Here is a 15,793-nt window from a genome sequence, read left to right as displayed (position 1 = left end):
TTTATTTATTTTTAAAGAATTTTATTTTATTTTTTTAAAGATTTTATTTGTTTATTTGACAGAGAGAGACACAGCGAGAGAGGGAACACAAGCAGGGGGAGTGGGAGAGGGAGAGGCAGGCTTCCCGCAGAGCAGGGACCCAACCTCGATCCCCAGGACCCTGGGATCATGACCTGAGCCAAAGGCAGACGCTTAACAACTGAGCCACCCAGGTGCCCCTAGATATTTCTCAAAGCAAAATCATTTTCATTCCGATGAGCCTCAACACAGGGTATGCTAAAGCCTTAAGGTAACAAAGGCTGAAAGTACAAAACTGATCCCTTTAATCTCTTTTTCGACCCTTACAACTGTCTTGTGAAGTGTGGCCCTGTGAGGTGGGGGGGGGAGTAGTTTTCCCTCTTGCTTAACTGGGAGGAAACTGAGGCTCAGGAAGGGTGAAAGTTTAGCCAGGGTCGCCCCCTTCTTGCCAAGCGGAGCGTGGGGCACGCGCAGAGTCCCTGTGTCACTTCCCTGCAGGCTGCCCCGAGCCTTGCTTTCCTTGCAGAGAGGATGTAAGGTGACTTTGGCAGTGATGGTGTTCTCCTGGGTACTAGGGGCGCTGTGACCTCGTCTTGCCCAGACAGCTGGGGGGGAGGGCGGTCAGAGAGGGCTGCCACAGTGACTCCACCAATCAGGGCAGCTCTGACCTTGCCCTTGTTTTGACCTAACCCTGTAGTCTGGGAGCTGCCATCAAGGACCCAGGCCTCCCTTATAATAAAGCTGGGGTCTTCGGATTTAAATTTCAGTTCCCTAATTCATTTTTAAAATATTTTATTTATTTATTTGAGAGACAGAGAGGGAATGAGAGGTGAGGAGGGGCAGAGAGAGAGAGAGAGAGAGAGAGAGAAGCAGACTCCCTGCTGAGCAGGAAGCCGGGTGCGATGCAGGGCTCCATCCCAGGATGGAGAGATCTTGACCTGAGCCGAAGGCAGGCGCTTAACTGACTGAGCCACCCAGGCACCCCAAGATTTTTCTTATATTGAAGTAATCTCTACATCCAACTTGGGGCTTGAATTATAACCCTGAGATCAAGAGTCGCATGCTCTACTGACTGAGCCAGCCAGGTGCTCCTAAGTCTCAGTTCCCTGATTCAGACCCAACCTCCTGACCTTCAGTTCCAGCCATCACTCTTCCTACCCTCCCTAGTGGAGATGACCTTGATGCTGATGCACCCTTTGGTTCCTCTATCTCCTGTCCCCTCCCCCTCTTCCTCCTCCCCACCCTTTCCCTGGCATCTGTTTTCCCCTATCTCCTCCATGCCTCCCCCTCCCCTATCCTCCCCTATACCTCCCAGCTGTCCTCAGCTCTTTCCTTCCCTTCTCTCTCCTCCTGTCCTTCCCAGTCTCCTCACTCCTTTCCCATGCCCCCCACCCCTACTGGCTTCTGCAGGTGGCAGCTCCTAGGTCATGGGGCTTCTCCTACTAGGGTACCCACGGCTTATCCCTGAGCCGGCCCCTCCTAGTGGGATGCAGGCAGGCACAAGGGGCCTACTGGGTGGAGGGAGAAGGTATGCATGCAGCGGGTGCTGGGCTCCCTGTGTGGATCTGGGCTTCAGAAGGCCTTGGGTGCTGGGGAGGGGCAAGGGTGCTCACCCCAGCTCACCTACCAGCAACCAGTGCCAGGCGCCCAAGGGACAGCGGCATGAGCTAATGAGGGCAGATGTATAGCTGGATGGCATACCTGGATGCCAGGCGCTTGGAGCAGGTGCTGGGGACTCTGAAGGACATGGTGTGAGGGGCCGGGTCCCAGTCAGCTGACTCCCTGCTCAGAGGGACACAGGGCTGTATGCTGATTTTCCAGACTAGGGGAGTGGGCCACTTTTGCGTGTGTGTTAAAATACATTTGACATAGGGACGCCTGGGTGGCTCAGTTGTTAAGCGTCTGCCTTCGGCTCAGGTCATGATCCCAGGGTCCTGGGATCGAGTCCCGCGTCGGGCTCCTTGCTCAGTGAGGAGCCTGCTTCTCCCTCTCCCTCTGCTGCTCCCCCTGCTTGTGCTCTCTCTCTCTCTCTGACAAATAAATAAATAAAAATCTTAAAAAAAAATACATTTGACATAAAATCTACCAATTGAACCATTTTAAGAGTCCAGTTCAGCGGCACTAGGGACATCTGCAGTGGCGTGTCACCATCCCTGCCAGCCATCTCCAGAACTTCTTCATCTTCCCAAACTGAACCCCACTGATCACTAATCCACCCAGCCCCCGTCAACCACCTTTCTACTCTCTATGAATTTGACCAGGCATGGGCTTTCCTTGCCCTCCCGCTTCCAGCTCCACACTGGCTGCTCTCCAGGGGTGTCCCCGGCCCTACCCTCTCCCACGTTCCCTGCACCATTTTTTCTCTCCCCTTGCTTGACCGAGCTGCTACCACCACTCTGCACTCGCCACCGTTTGCTCCCAGCTTCTTCCCCTGGTGCTCCTGACATTCCCCTCAGCTCTGCCCTTGCCCACCTGGATGTATCCACCTCCCTCTCCTTCCTTCCTGGGCCAGCAGGTGCTCCGGATCCTGCCCTGACACCGCTCTGGAGAAGGCCATCCTATCCAATGGCCTTCTCTCGTTTCTCACTCAAGTTGACCTTTCTATACTGTTTGACGCTCCTGGCCACTGTCCCCTCCTCCTGTCCTGACGTTCTCTTTCCTCTTGCCCCCAGGAGAGAGTGGAAGAACACAGGCTTTGGAAGCCTCAGAGATCTGGGTTCCAATTCGAACATAGCCCTTTACTGGCTTGGACTCGGGGCATGTCATTCCCTGTCATGGAGTCTCAGCTTCCTTATCCCTAAAACAGGACAAGGCATACAGATCTTGAAGGGTTGTGTGAGGGTCAAATGAGCTAATGTGTATAATGCCAGTCCTGAGCCCGGCAGCGTGTGGGGGTCCAGCTTGGCAGCTTCCTTCCACCTGTTCCTGAGATGTAAGCTCTGTCTTTGTTTTCTTCTCTTGCTCTGGCCCTCACCCATCTAAGAATTTATTTCTTAAAGATTTTATCTATTTGACAGAGAGAGCACAAGCAGAGGGAGAGGGAGAAGCAGGCTCCCTGCTGAGCAAGGAGCCCGATGTGGGGGCTCGATCCTAGGACCCTGGGATCATGACCTGAGCTGAAGGCAGACGCGTAACCGACTGAGCCACCCAGGCGTCCCACCCATCTAAGCGTTTAGATAGCACTCTTTCTCTCTAGTCTGACTACCTCTCTCCTGAGTTTCACATCCGCAATTCCTGGTGGACGTCTCCACCTGGGTGCTCCTTGCATGCCTCCTGCCTCGGGTGACAACCACCTTCTCCCCTGGGTGCCCAGGTTCGGAAGCTCTGAGTCATCTCGGACTTTTCTTACTTCCTCTCCCCTTCCACAGGTAAGCAGTCATCCCGTCCTTTATTGGCCCTCTGAAATGCCACTCAGACTTCCTTCTCGTCCATGGTTCCAGCCTTCATCACCTCTCCCTTGGATGGTAGCTGTGATGTCTCAACTATCTTCTGGGCCACCTATTCATTCCCTTTCTTTTTATTTTTTTAAAGATTTTATTTATTTATTTGTCAGAGAGAGAGAGAGAGAGAGTGCACAAGCATGGGGAGCAGCAGGCAGAGGGAGAAGCAGGCTTCCCGCTGAGCAAGGAGCCTGATGCGACTTGATCCCAGGATCCTAGGATCATGACCTGAGCCAAAGGCAGAAGCTTAACCAACTGAGCCACCCAGGTGTCCTTCATTCCCCTTCCTTCCTTCCTTTTTCTTCTTTCCTTCTTTCAAGTTTTTTTTTTTTTTTTTTTTTTTAAATCCCTACACCCAACATAGGGGTTGAACTCACAACCCTGAGATCGAGTTACATGCTCGGGGCGCCTGGGTGGCTCAGTCACTTAAGCATCCGATTCGATTTCAGCTCAGGTCATGATCTCAGGGTCTTGACATTGAGCTCCGCATTGGGCTCCATGCTCAGTGTGGAATCTGCTTGAGATTCTCTCTTTTCCTCTGCCCCTCCCACTCATGCTCTCGCTCTTTCTCTAAAATAAATAAATCTAAAAAAAAAAAGAGTCACATGCTCTTCCAGCTGAGCCAGCCAGGCACACCCCCTCCTTATTTCAAGGTAGGCCCTACCCCAAGATCGCTCACCCTTTCCAAAACTCCCCACCACACCCCACTGCCTTTAGGACAGTCCCAACCTTGGGGTACCTGGCTGGCTCAGTTGGTAGAGCATGGGACTCTTGATCTTGGGGTCATGGTTTTTTTTTTTTTAATTAATTAATTAATTAATTAATTTGACAGAGACACAGCAAGAGAGGGAACACAAGCAGGGGGAGTGGGAGAGGGAGAAGCAGGCTTCCCGCTGAGTAGGAAGCCCAATGCAGGGCTCCATCCCAGGACCCTGGGATCAGGACCCTGAGCCGAAGGTAGACACTTAACGACTGAGCCACCCAGGCGCCCCGGGGTCATGGGTTTGAGCCCCACGTTGGGCATAGGGTTTGCTTGAAAACAAAACAAAACAAAACAACATAGCCTTCTAGGTCCTCAATAGTCCTATCACTTAGACTTTCTGCTTTTTAATTTAAATTTTTTTTTTTTTTTTAATTTTAGGGAGAGGGAGCTCACACACACTAGCAGCTGGGGAGAGACAAAAGGAGAGGGAGAGAGAGAATCTTAAGCAGGCCCTGAGTCCAGCAGCCTGATACAAGATGCAGGGCTCATTCTAATGACTCAGATCATGGCCTGAACCAAAATCAAGAGGTGCTTAACCGACTGAGCCACCCAGATGCCCCAAGACTCTCTGCTTTTTGCTTCATCTATTGTTTTGTGAAATATTCCAAAGCAAATACAGATATGACATTTCTCTCTTAAATATTTTAGTATGCATCTTTTTTTAGTATTCATCTTTAAAAGATAGAGTAGGGGTGCCTGGGTGGCTCAGTTGGTTAAGCGTCTGCCTTCGGCTCAGGTCATGATCCCAGGGTTCTGGGATCGAGTCCTGCATTGGGCTCCCTGCTCAGCGGGGAGCCTGCTTCTCCCTCTGCCTGCCACTCCCCCTGCTTGTGCTCTCTCTCTCTGACAAATAAATAACTAAAATCTTAAAAACAAAAAATAGAGTAATTTTCTTACATAATCATACTATCATCATAGCTAACAAAATTATATTTTCTCATGTCTAATTCTCAGTCCATATTAAAATTTTCTCAGTTGTTCTCAAAATGTCTTTCACAGTTCGTTTGTTCCGACAAAGATTTAATCAAAGACCAAGCATTATACTTGGTTGTTATGTGTCTAAAGTTTCTCAGTCTTGACTTCAGACCACTTTCCCGTCCATTTTTTGCCACATCCTTCTGGAACACTTTGAACTAGCAAACCCCAGGCTGCCATCGACTTTGAAAACTACTTTTTTTATACTTGGCTCTTTCCTTGTCTCTGGAACTGAGAGCTTGTTTCTTTATTCTCTAGAGTCACCTCAGAAAGTACCAGCCACCTTTGTGATACGAAATCCGTTCTTTTTCCTCTGGGGCAGAGGCAGCACCTGTCTACTTTCCACCAGGGGATTGTGTGTCTGTTCACAATGTGGGCTTGGCTCTGTCTGCTGGCGAACGGCAGGGCCACTGTCTCCTTGCCTTGCTGTCCCCCCACCGCCCCCCCATCTCCTGTGCGAAGCACATGCCTGGCATCTAGCGGCAGCACACTAAAGAAACTGATGAATACCCTTCTTGTAGCATCTCCGCTCCTCTTCTGCTGCCTGCCTACTGTGATATCCGTAGGAGCAAGGTCCAGAATGGGCTTGGTGTGCCTTGCTGGAAGGTTGTGATCCTGGAAACTGGTTCTTAGCCCAGCCCAGAGCTCTTTCCTTTTGCTCTTAGTTTCTTTCCTTCTTTGTGTACACATACAAAGACTCAGGAAGTGGTTCTTAAGTCAGGACCATAAGAACCTAAGGGGTGGGGCCCAGGCTGGCGTAGCCCGGAGTAACGGCCGCTTCTGTCCTTGGCCTGTTCACACAACTCCTTCTGGGAACCACCATGGGCACACAAAGGAGGGAGGCAGCTTGAGGCTGCCCCCTCCCCTTCCAGCCTTCACCTGGCTTTGCTCCCTGGGATATGAAGTGCTGCCTGCTAGGATGGGATGGGGAAATCCAGAAGATATACCCATGCCTGCTTCAGTGTCCTCCCCCACCTGGTAAGAGGCTGATCCAGGAGTGGTGGGAGCATAGACCTTGTCCACACTCCCCCAGAGGGAGGGACTGCACCCTGACTGGCTTTCTCCGGGTCTCAGCCCACTACTCCGGAGCCCCAGAAAACGGAGAAGGACTAACAGAGAGGGGAACAGGAACACCCACTCTAGAATGTTGGGGGACTCCCAGGACGTGAGGCCAGGGACTTTCTGGAAGTGTTTATTCTGAACCCTCCCGATCCCCGGGAGCTCACAGCGCCCTCTGCCGACTGGGGGATAGGGGTGGGGCCTCCAACAGAGACGGGAGCCAGAGGAAAGGAGTGGGCCCGGGGGCGAGGATGCGGCGGCCTCTTGAAGACCACCTCGTCACCTTGCCTCAGCCCAGCCGCCCGGCGCGGGCGCTCAGACTGTAGCTCCGGGCCGCTTTCCCCACCTTGGCTCGCACACGCTTCCTCCGCTTGCTCGAACCGGGCGGAATCAGGCGCCGCTGGGTCCCGCCCTCCCAGGCCGAGGTGGCCCGGGGGCCGGGGGCACCAGGAGGACCCCAGGCACCCTGAGGCCCGGCCCTCGGCGCCTTCCCTTCGCGGGGGTGGGCGCTGCCTACCCGGTAGGGGCCACGTGGCCCTGGCCGGGCGGGGGGCTCGGCCCTCCCCTCGCCGGCCGGGTGACTCAGGCCGCAGCTGTTCCCGCGTCACATGAGGGAGGCAGGCGGCCACTGGGCGGAGGAGGCGGCGGGGGAGGGGGCTGCGGCTGGAGGCCGGGGCGGGGCCGCGCGGCGGGCGGGGCCGCAGCAGGAGGGGCGCTGCTAGAGAGCCCCTGAACCGCGGCTGGAGAGGAGCGCACAGCCTCGGGGAGCCCAGGTGAGGCCGCGGGGCCCACGGGCGGCCTCGGTCTGGGTGGGAGGTCGCGGGCAGCGTCCTCCGCTGGGGCCCGCCCCGGGTCCCCGAAGATCCGCCGCGCTCCCGAGGCCCTCGCAACTTTGCAACTTTGCAAAGTTCCGGAGGCCCGGGCGGGGTTAGATGGGGGGCCGGCTGCGCTTGTGTTTTGGGGGAGGTCAGAGCTCCGGAGAAGGCGGCTGGGGCGGGCGGTGGTTCGCGCTTGGGCCGAGGACCGTTTGTAGCGGCTGGCTGGGTGGGGAAGGGGTGTTGGACGCTGGGGGGCTGGCGGGCCGAGGGTGGGCGTCGGGCTCCGGCTTCGGTCGGCGCCCTGGGATCGGGCCCGGGAGGCGGCGGGGCGGGTCCGGGCTTCGCGGCGGTCGCCCCCACCCCTCTCCAGCCCGGGAGAAGAGGGGGCTGGGAGACGTGGATCTGACCGCGGGTTTCCGGGTGGGAGGGGCCGGGAATGGGGGCAGCGCAGGGAAGGCCTCGAGGGCCGGCAGGGAGCACGGAAACCGAGGTCCTCCCTCGGCCGGTTCTTATCCCCCTGCGCTCCCCTCTGCCCCAGGCCCGGCAGCCATGGCGGTGGAAGGAGGAATGAAATGTGTCAAGTTCTTGCTCTACGTTCTTCTGCTGGCCTTCTGCGTGAGTGGGAAGGGAGACGATGGGGACGCGCTGGCAGGGTGCGGGGAGACCTGGATCCGGAGTGGTGAGGGCTTGAGCGGCCGAGAATGAAGGCAGCTGGAGACCAGATGCGGGAGGAGAGCCCGAGGAACAGGCCGAAGACAGCATGGCCACCCCACCCCCTCCAGCTTTCGGGGTCCTCTGAGGCTTGTTTGGACCAAGAACGGACAGCGTGGGTGCGCAGCACCCTCCCCCTCTCCCCTTCTGGCCCTTCCTGTCTGGTGACCCAACCACTTGTGATACCGGGCAATGGGGCAACCAGCCAACGGCCGGCCTGATGGCTATCCCCGTGGGGCTTCCCTCTCCTCCCCACCCTCCCCTCCCCTCTCCCTTACCCCTCACTCCTTTCCAGTCCCTCATCCCTCATCACTCCTCTCAGCTGCTTGGGGGTGGGGAAGGGCTCTGCCCATCTCAGTTTGCTCCTGTCCTGGGCTCCTGGCTTCAGAGGCTGCTCTTTGTCCAGGGAGGGGCACACCACTCCTGCCTCTTTTTCTTCTCCCTTCTCCTCCCTGGCCTAGTGGGCCTGAGGAAGCCTAGTCACAGCTGATGAGGATGGGGCGGGCTCTGGAAGACAGTGAGAGGGCAGTTCTGGGAGCCCTTGAGGCCCATAGGAAGCACCACTCTAGGTGAGGAGTATGTGCCCTGGGGTCAGGGCTTTCTGGGAACTTCTCTTTTGGCATTTGATCAAACTGTGGGGCCAGTATGGGTCATCCTCTTCCCCTGCAGTCAAGTTTCCTGGAGGTGTGAGAATCTGCCTCTCTGGGATGGGGCTCCGGCTGTGTCCTGGTGTATCTGCTGCCCTCCACGGAGGACTGACGGGTTGTGGGTCTGGCCTCACCCCGACCTGCCCTCCTCACAGGCCTGTGCAGTGGGGCTGATCGCTGTGGGTGTAGGGGCCCAGCTGGTCCTGAGTCAGACCATCACCCAGGGGGCCACGCCCGGCTCCCTGTTGCCGGTGGTCATCATCGCAGTCGGTGCCTTCCTCTTCCTGGTGGCCTTTGTGGGCTGCTGTGGGGCCTGCAAGGAAAACTACTGTCTTATGATCACGGTGAGCTGGGTGTGGGGCCAGCATGGGGGTCCAGGGCTGCAGGGAGGGTGTCCACGGAGGGGGCTCACGAGGTGAAGTGAGGAAAACCTTTATGAGTGAGCTAGAGGCTGGCTGGGCCACGGCAGGCCACTCTCGCCAAGACTCCAAACCTGACCCCGGTCCACCGTGCCCGCAGTTTGCCATCTTCCTGTCACTCATCATGCTGGTGGAGGTGGCCGCAGCCATTGCTGGCTATGTGTTTAGAGACAAGGTAAGCCGGGGAAAAGGGGAGGGCCCTACCTCAGAGGTCTGGCTGCTCTGGGATGTGTATGCCCTGAAGTTTGACCTCAACAATGCTCCTTCCTCTTCCCAGGTGATGTTAGAATTTAATAAGGACTTCCGGCAGCGGATGGAGAATTATCGGAAAGACAACCGCACGACTTTGGCCCTGGACAAGATGCAGGAAGATGTGAGTGAGGTTGCTGGGAGCAGGGGTAGTGGGGGAAGAAGATTCTTACCTTCACATTGAAGGTGGAGGTTCACGTAATAACCTACTCGGTATTTCTCTTCTCCTGCAGTTTAAATGCTGTGGGGCAGCTAACTACACGGACTGGGAGAGCGTCCCTAGCGTGCCCAAGGGCCAAGTCCCTGACTCCTGTTGCATCAATGTCACAAAGGACTGTGGGGTTTCTTTCCAAGTGAAGAACATCTACCCTGAGGTAGGGAAGAAGCTGAGATAGCAGGGGACTTGGGAAACCTGGGAAAGATTTCAAGGGTTGAGAGAGGGACCAGGGATGGATGTGGAGAGGGTTGGGGCCCTGGGATGGGGAGGGGATCTGGGAGTGCTAGGGATGGGGTGAAAGGTACAGAGAGTAGGGGAGAGCCAGAGGGACCAGGGAAGGTGGGTGGGAAGTTTCTGATTATGTTCTTGCCTTGTGTGCCTGCTACCCTTCAGGGCTGTGTGGAGAAGGTTGGGGGCTGGCTGAGGAGAAATGTGCTGGTGGTGGCCGCAGCAGCCCTGGGCATTGCCTTTGTGGAGGTGAGCGGCGCCCCTGGGGCTCATTCTGGGGCATCTGGGCAATAGGGGCAGTGGGAGGAGGGTGCTGGGGAAGTCCTGGCCTGGGGACGGGGGCCCTGGTTGTGTTTGGGGTCTCTTGGGTGGGCCTGGGATACTTTGCCTTTCTGACTCCTCTCCACCGCTCTATCTTTACTTTGAGGTACTGGGAATTGTCTTTGCCTGCTGCCTCGTGAAGAGTATCCGAAGTGGCTATGAAGTGATGTAGAGGGTCTGGTCTCTTCAGCCCCCTCATCTAAGGGAGTGGGGTAGTACACCAGGTTTTTCAATTAAACGGATTATTTTTTCAGACTGAAAAAAATAGTCTGTTTGTCTTGAAGAGTGGTAACTTTAGCCTTTCCTTCTCCTCACCCGTGTTCCTGTCCTCTGGGATCTTGTTCTGTGTGCACCTTGGGAAGGAAGGCGTATTTTGGGGGGGTGTTCGGGAAAGGCGGGTTTTGCTGAAGGCGCTGGTGGGGCTTGCAGTGGAAGTGGGGATCTGGAGGAGGCTGGGGCCCCCTGCGCTCCCTGTCTCCTATTCCTGTACTGCCAGGTACAGTGCTGCAAGGTTCATGAAGCCACGTCCTGCAAAAGTCCAAGGGATTCCCCACAAAGGCCCTACCTGGGAGAGGCCAGCCCAAATCTACCATGGACATCTCTTCCTTGGTGTTCTGCCCGCCTCTGAGGGCCTAGCAACTCCCTCCCAACAAAGGGGACCTGGCTCCTTTCAGGGTGGTGGTTAAGTTGCTATGACACCTTTGTGGCCAATACCATCCTTCTTGACTCAGATAAGGGGACAATTTAGGGGTTTCTGGGTGGCTCGATCGGTTGAGTGTCCGACTCTTGGCTGACTCAGGTCATGATCACAGGGTCATGAGATCAAGCCCCATGTCGGGCTCCCCGCTCAGTGGGGAGTGAGATTCTCTCCCTCTGCCCCTCCCCTCGCTCGCATGGTCTCTCTCAAATAAATAAATCTGTAAAAAAGAGGGGGCGCCTGGGTAGCTCAGTCAGTTAAATGTCCTGCCTTTGACTCAGGTCATTATCTCAGGGTCCTGGGATTGAGCCACACATCAGGCTCCCTGCTCTGTGGGGAACCTGCTTCTCCCTCTTCCTCTGCCTCCTCCCCCAACTCGTGCTCTAGCTCAAATAGACAAACTTTAAAAAAAAAAAATAATAAAGAGAGGGGACAATTTAAGTGGGTATTACCTTTTTTCCCCATGGAAACCACCCAGCCTGGTCCTGACCCCTCTTCACTACCTTCCCTCCCTCCCAAGAAAAATAGGTTATGGCCATTTGTACTCTGAACACCGAACTGCAACTTTACTCTTCATAGAAAAGAAAGGAAACGTCCAACAGTGCCCTCTGGTGGCCATTCCGGTACAGCTTCAAAGAGCACCTATGCGCCCAGTGGTTGCTAGTGGTTTTGCAGGTACTCAACAGGCCAGGTACCCTGGGCATTAAGTCAGCCTAGGGGGTAGCAATTAAATGGGGTCAGTCTCCCACTGGACAACTTCATTTCTGCCCACCTACAGTGTTTTGTTGTTTGTTTAACAAGACACATTTATTGAGTGCTTACTTTGTGCCAGGCATCAGGCAGTACCAGGGTGGGGGCAGAAACAATGTCTTGCCAGAAGGCTGGATTCAGCAGACTGCCTGGGCGGGCTTGGGAAGGACCCAGGTGAGCACAGCATCCACCAGGCTGGCTGGCAGGTAGGAGGCTGGCAGCCAGAGCAGCTTGGCGTCCCAGCCTGGGCTGTAACGGGTTCTGGGGTAACGAGCAGTCAGGGCATGCTCCAGGCACCTGCTCACCTTGGTCAGGTCCGCGTCACAGATCAGGTTCATGATGCGCTGCTGCACTTCCAAGTCTGCATCCCAGGAGGTGGTTGTAATCAGTGTCCCTTCCCACTCCAGCCCATGCCAGGCCCTGTCTTCTGGGTTCTGGAGCTGGTCCCCAGCAAAGGTCAGAGGGACCCTTAGTCCCTCCCCAGTTTGGCAAGTGGGCAGGTTCCATGTGGCCTGGGTGTTCTGTGGCACCCCATTCACCCTCACGTCCTCCCAGCAGGCTGGTGTAGGACAGGCCTTTCTGGCACTCTCCTTTCCCCTCGGATGCCCGTGTGGGCCCAGATACTCACATTTGGTGAGGAAGGCCTCCCCATAGAGGGCCTGTGTGGCGGGAGGTAGCCGTGCCCAGCACTCCTGCAGGGTCTCCTCCAAACACTTGAGATTTGTCACAGAGGTTCGGAAGAAGCCAGGCTCCACGATGGAGACTCGGACCCCAAAATGAGCCACATCCCGCCTGGATGGGGATAGAGGGAGGTTTCTGGCTTCTTGCCTTTATAGGAAAGGGATCCTCAGGGACTTGGGTGTGGGGGCTAAAATGGGCAAGTTATCACAGGCCGGGAACCAGGGTACTGAAGGTAAAGGGGATCCCTGCTGTCCTGAGATGGGGTAAGTGGGCCGTGTATTTTTGAGGTTTGTTTTCCTTTGTAGTCTAAGATCTAGAACAGGGGTGAGTAAACTTCTTAAAGGGCCAGACAGTAAATATTTTTGGCAATACAGGCCTAAAAATAAATGATATCAGTCAGGTAGGTACTTACATAACCATTTATAATGTAACCATTTAAAATGTAAACACCAGGGGCGACTCGGTGGCTCAGTCGGCTGGGCATCCGACTCTTGATTTTGGCTTGGGTGGTGATCTTGGGGTCATGGGATTGAGCCTTGCGGCAGTGGGGAATCTGCTTGAGATTCTCTCTCCTCCCTCTGCCCCTCCCCCCATGCACGTGCATGCGCTCTCTCTCAAATAAATACTCTTTTAAAAAAATAATAAAATGTAAACACACCATTATTAGCTGGTAGGCAATTGGCCAGATTTGGCCTAAGAACCAGTTTGCCAACTCCTGACCTAGAACTACCCCATTCCCTAGGTCCCAGAGCATAGGGTTTAGTCCTGGGTGCTGGACATGAAGGGTGTAGACTGGTATTTGCTGGGCAGACTGCAGACACACATCTAACCTCCTTGACACAGATGCAGAAATCCAAGTATAAAGTATGTGTTCCATGATGCTGATTGGAAAATTAAAGGACCAAGGGATAGGTACAAAAGTATATGAAATTCTTTGCTGAGTGATGGTGAAGAAGGCAGGCTTCCTATAGAAGGTGGGCTGGCTGGGGGCACGTGTACTGCTCAAAATTCAGGCCCTGATCCCCTGTGGTACTTGCTGAGTGTCCTTTGTGCTCTCATGGGACTTTGAACATTATTAATTTTTTTTAATTTCTTTTTTTTTTTAAAGATTTTATTTATTTATTTGACAGAGAGAGAGGGAACACAAGCAGGGGGAGTGGGAGAGGGAGAAGCAGACTCCCCGCTGAGCAGGGAGCCTGATGCGGGGCTCGATCCCAGGACCCTGGGATCATGACCTGAGCTGAAGGCAGACAGGCGCCCCCAATTTTTTTTTTTTTTTAAAGATTTTATTTATTTGAGAGAGAGAGTGAGCACTAGAGAGAGCAAGCATGAGTGGGAAGCAGAGGGAGAGGGAGAAAACAGACTGCCTGCTGAGCAGGGAGCCCGACACGGGGCTTGAGCCCAGGACCCTGGGATCATGACCTGAGCCGAAGGCAGATGCTTAACCTACTGAACCACCCAGGCGCCCCTGAACATTACTGTTTAAATATGAAGGGCAGGAGAACATAAAGATGAGGGGCAGGCAGACCTGGGGGTAAGTCCCACTGCTTCCACTAACTAGTTGTGTGGTCTTGGGTAAGTTATGTTACCTGTGGATATTAATGCCTATCCCTTAGAGGGCTGCTGGGAGAAACAGAGGAGAAAACGTTCTGTCAAGGTACTAGCTCATCACAAGTAGTAGTTACTAATAATACTACTAGGAGCAACAGTTTAGTTGAGCCCTAAACTGTCTCCTCTTCAGGATCCCCCCATGCTGGGTTTTAGTCATCTCTGCAGGGCAGCCCAGGGCTCTGCACCCCTCACCTCAGGCTGTCAGAGAAGGCCTCCAGGCCAAACTTGGAGACACAGTAGCCCCCACCATTGGCCGCCAGGCGACCCAGGACACTGGTGATGTTGACCACCCGGCCCCGGGCCTGCTGCAGCAGGGGCAGCAGGGCAAGGGTGATGCCGATGGGACCGAGTGTATTCACATTCAGCACCCGCTGGAAATCATTCTGTGTGAGCCACGGTGTGGGCCCAATGATCCCGGCCACACCAGCGTTATTCACCAGACCAAAAAGCCCTGTGGAGAGATGAGACAGATACCACAGGGTAGGTAAGGCATTCCGACGCGCTCTCTCCCGATCATTGCTTCTTCCCCACACAGTCCCTCCCGCTTCCCGCTGCCCCTGTGAGTGAGCACCCCGCACCATGGTCCCAGTGGCCCCGGCACTACTCACCTGCTTCCCCAACACGTGTTTCCACCCACTTGGCTGCCCGCTGGACACTCTGGGGATCCGTGACATCCAGCAGGGTGGTGTGGAGGCAGGAGGAGGCCACCCGCTGTAGGTCCTCTGCCCCTGAGGGGGTCAGGCAGCCGGCCAGGACTCGGAAGCCTCTCTGGTCCAGTCTCAGGGCCAGAAGCCGCCCGAAGCCTGAGTCACAGCCGGTGATGAAGACGAAAGCATCGCTGGCGGGCAGGCTCTGCCGGTCCCTGAGTGACCACAGCGCTGCCCAGAGCAAGACTCCCAGCAGCAGAGGCAGCCACATGGCCAGAGCCCAAGAGACCGGCAGGTGGCAGCCGAGGCTGGGCAGGAAAACTTGTCTAGTTTACTCTGGCTCTTAAACCCTTGCCCCTAACCTCCTCCCTAGCTGGAAGTCTGGTCTGAGCAGATTGAGAAATTATCTGCTTGGCAGGTAACTGGCAAACGCTGGCTCACCTAAGCAAAGCAAAGATCCAGGCAGACCCTGTATCTGCGGCCACCTCACCTAAAGCCGGATGAGTCGGGGCCGGGGCACAGGAGCAGAGGAATCTGCTTGGCTTTCACCTCTCCTGCTAAGCCAGCGGCATCTGAATTCCCTACATGTAAACTGGGCCTTATTTTTGGAAACATGTCCAGGGCAAAGAGCACTTCAGTCCTGTTGGCCCCAAACTTCTCACCGCATCTCTGAACCTGTTTTCTATTCTACCAGTGGGGCCAGCACCCGCCATGGCCCAGCTGGGAGCTGTGGAGGGTCAAGGGCGATCATGTGTGAGGAAGCACATGAAAAGCTTCCGGCTTTGACTCATCAACATGTGCGAGCCTAGGAGAGCCCCCTCAGAGTACCCAGCTCCCGGGCCCCTGCTTACCTCCTCTGGGGAAAGCTAGCAGGTAGCACAGTGCCTGAAGCGCCTTCTTTTGCTCCGTTTGAGAGACTTTGCTCCCAGTCTTTCCAGGCTCCCACACTAGCTACAGCTAATGCCAAACTCCGCAGCGGGTGGCCTGGGTGCCGGAAGTATTAAGTGTGTGTGTGTGGGGGGGAGGGGCTGGGAGGAGGAGCCAGGGAAGCTGGAGGCCCCCAGTCAAAGCCAAAGCTTGGCACAGGCCAGGCGTGCCCAGGCCCCCTTCTCGGCTGTCTTTTCCAGCCAGGGTGCCTGATCACCTCTGTACTGGACTACCAGGAGGAGGCATATGTCAAGGATGGGCAGCTGCCCCTCTCTGTTGGTGACCTTGGACCTGCCACTCCCCCTCCTTCCAAGTCCCCAAGCGCCCCCATGCCCAAGAATTAATCTCCAACCTGGTCCGGACTCATGACACTGCTTAGCACCAGGCTGGGAGAGGCCACGAGCACGTGGAGAGGCAGAGAGCCAAAGCCGGGACCAAGCCTGCTCTGTGTCGTATTTCTCCTCTGCAGGAAACTGAAGTCCTGAGTTAGGAAGCTTGGGGCAGGCACAACTAACCTTCTCTGGGGAGGTGTGGGAAACTTCCGCCCTCTGCTTACGCAACATGCACCAGCACCAGGCCCAAAGAGGAAAGGGGGGTGGGATAGTAAGAGGACGC

At 55.4% G+C, this 15,793-nt stretch overlaps 2 protein-coding genes across 4 annotated transcripts; one reads left to right on the top strand and one right to left on the bottom strand.

Annotated features, from left to right (window-relative positions):
* The first annotated feature begins 6,876 nt into the window (after nt 1-6,876).
* Nucleotides 6,877-10,130, top strand: CD63 (CD63 molecule). The gene is made up of 8 exons (XM_006728744.3): nt 6,877-7,028; nt 7,612-7,688; nt 8,587-8,775; nt 8,951-9,025; nt 9,128-9,223; nt 9,333-9,473; nt 9,710-9,793; nt 9,972-10,130. The coding sequence occupies exons 2-8, from the start codon at nt 7,623-7,625 to the stop codon at nt 10,035-10,037; spliced, it is 717 nt and encodes a 238-aa protein (XP_006728807.2). The 5' UTR covers nt 6,877-7,028; nt 7,612-7,622; the 3' UTR covers nt 10,038-10,130.
* Nucleotides 9,966-15,763, bottom strand: RDH5 (retinol dehydrogenase 5). 3 transcript variants are annotated; one of them, XR_004072938.2, is made up of 5 exons: nt 14,213-15,763; nt 13,797-14,055; nt 11,941-12,104; nt 11,385-11,673; nt 9,966-11,275 (listed from the first exon to the last, which is right to left on the bottom strand). XR_004072938.2 is itself a non-coding variant. In XM_006728743.3 (5 exons), exons 2-5 carry the CDS (start codon nt 14,520-14,522, stop codon nt 11,450-11,452), a joined length of 957 nt encoding a protein of 318 aa, XP_006728806.2. In that variant the 5' UTR covers nt 14,523-14,559; nt 15,103-15,763; the 3' UTR covers nt 9,966-11,449. The 3 variants fall into 3 exon arrangements, 2 of the variants coding, with proteins under 2 accessions (XP_006728806.2, XP_030876055.2); XM_006728743.3 differs by having other exon boundaries at nt 9,966-11,673; nt 14,213-14,559; nt 15,103-15,763; XM_031020195.2 differs by having other exon boundaries at nt 9,966-11,673.
* Nucleotides 15,764-15,793: the final 30 nt, after the last annotated feature.

The sequence above is a fragment of the Leptonychotes weddellii genome, chromosome 5, assembly GCF_054177405.1.
Source record: "Leptonychotes weddellii isolate Sample4059 chromosome 5, ASM5417740v2, whole genome shotgun sequence".
Lineage (NCBI taxonomy): Eukaryota > Metazoa > Chordata > Mammalia > Carnivora > Phocidae > Leptonychotes > Leptonychotes weddellii.
The sequence above is the reverse complement of the archived record's forward strand: the minus strand, read 5'-3'. Positions and strand labels throughout refer to the sequence as shown.

Excerpts from the sequence above, each read along its gene's own strand:
- RDH5 (XM_031020195.2), bottom strand. The coding sequence starts at position 14,522 with ATGTGGCTGCCTCTGCTGCTGGGAGTCTTGCTCTGGGCAGCGCTGTGG. Across the intron at positions 14,056-14,212 it reads AACACGTGTTGGGGAAGCAG|GGCTTTTTGGTCTGGTGAAT; the intron begins GTGAGTAGTGCC and ends ATCTCTCCACAG. Across the intron at positions 12,105-13,796 it reads GCCTTCTCTGACAGCCTGAG|GCGGGATGTGGCTCATTTTG; the intron begins GTGAGGGGTGCA and ends ATCCCCATCCAG.
- CD63 (XM_006728744.3), top strand. The coding sequence starts at position 7,623 with ATGGCGGTGGAAGGAGGAATGAAATGTGTCAAGTTCTTGCTCTACGTT. Across the intron at positions 9,026-9,127 it reads GCTATGTGTTTAGAGACAAG|GTGATGTTAGAATTTAATAA; the intron begins GTAAGCCGGGGA and ends TCCTCTTCCCAG. Across the intron at positions 9,794-9,971 it reads TGGGCATTGCCTTTGTGGAG|GTACTGGGAATTGTCTTTGC; the intron begins GTGAGCGGCGCC and ends CTTTACTTTGAG.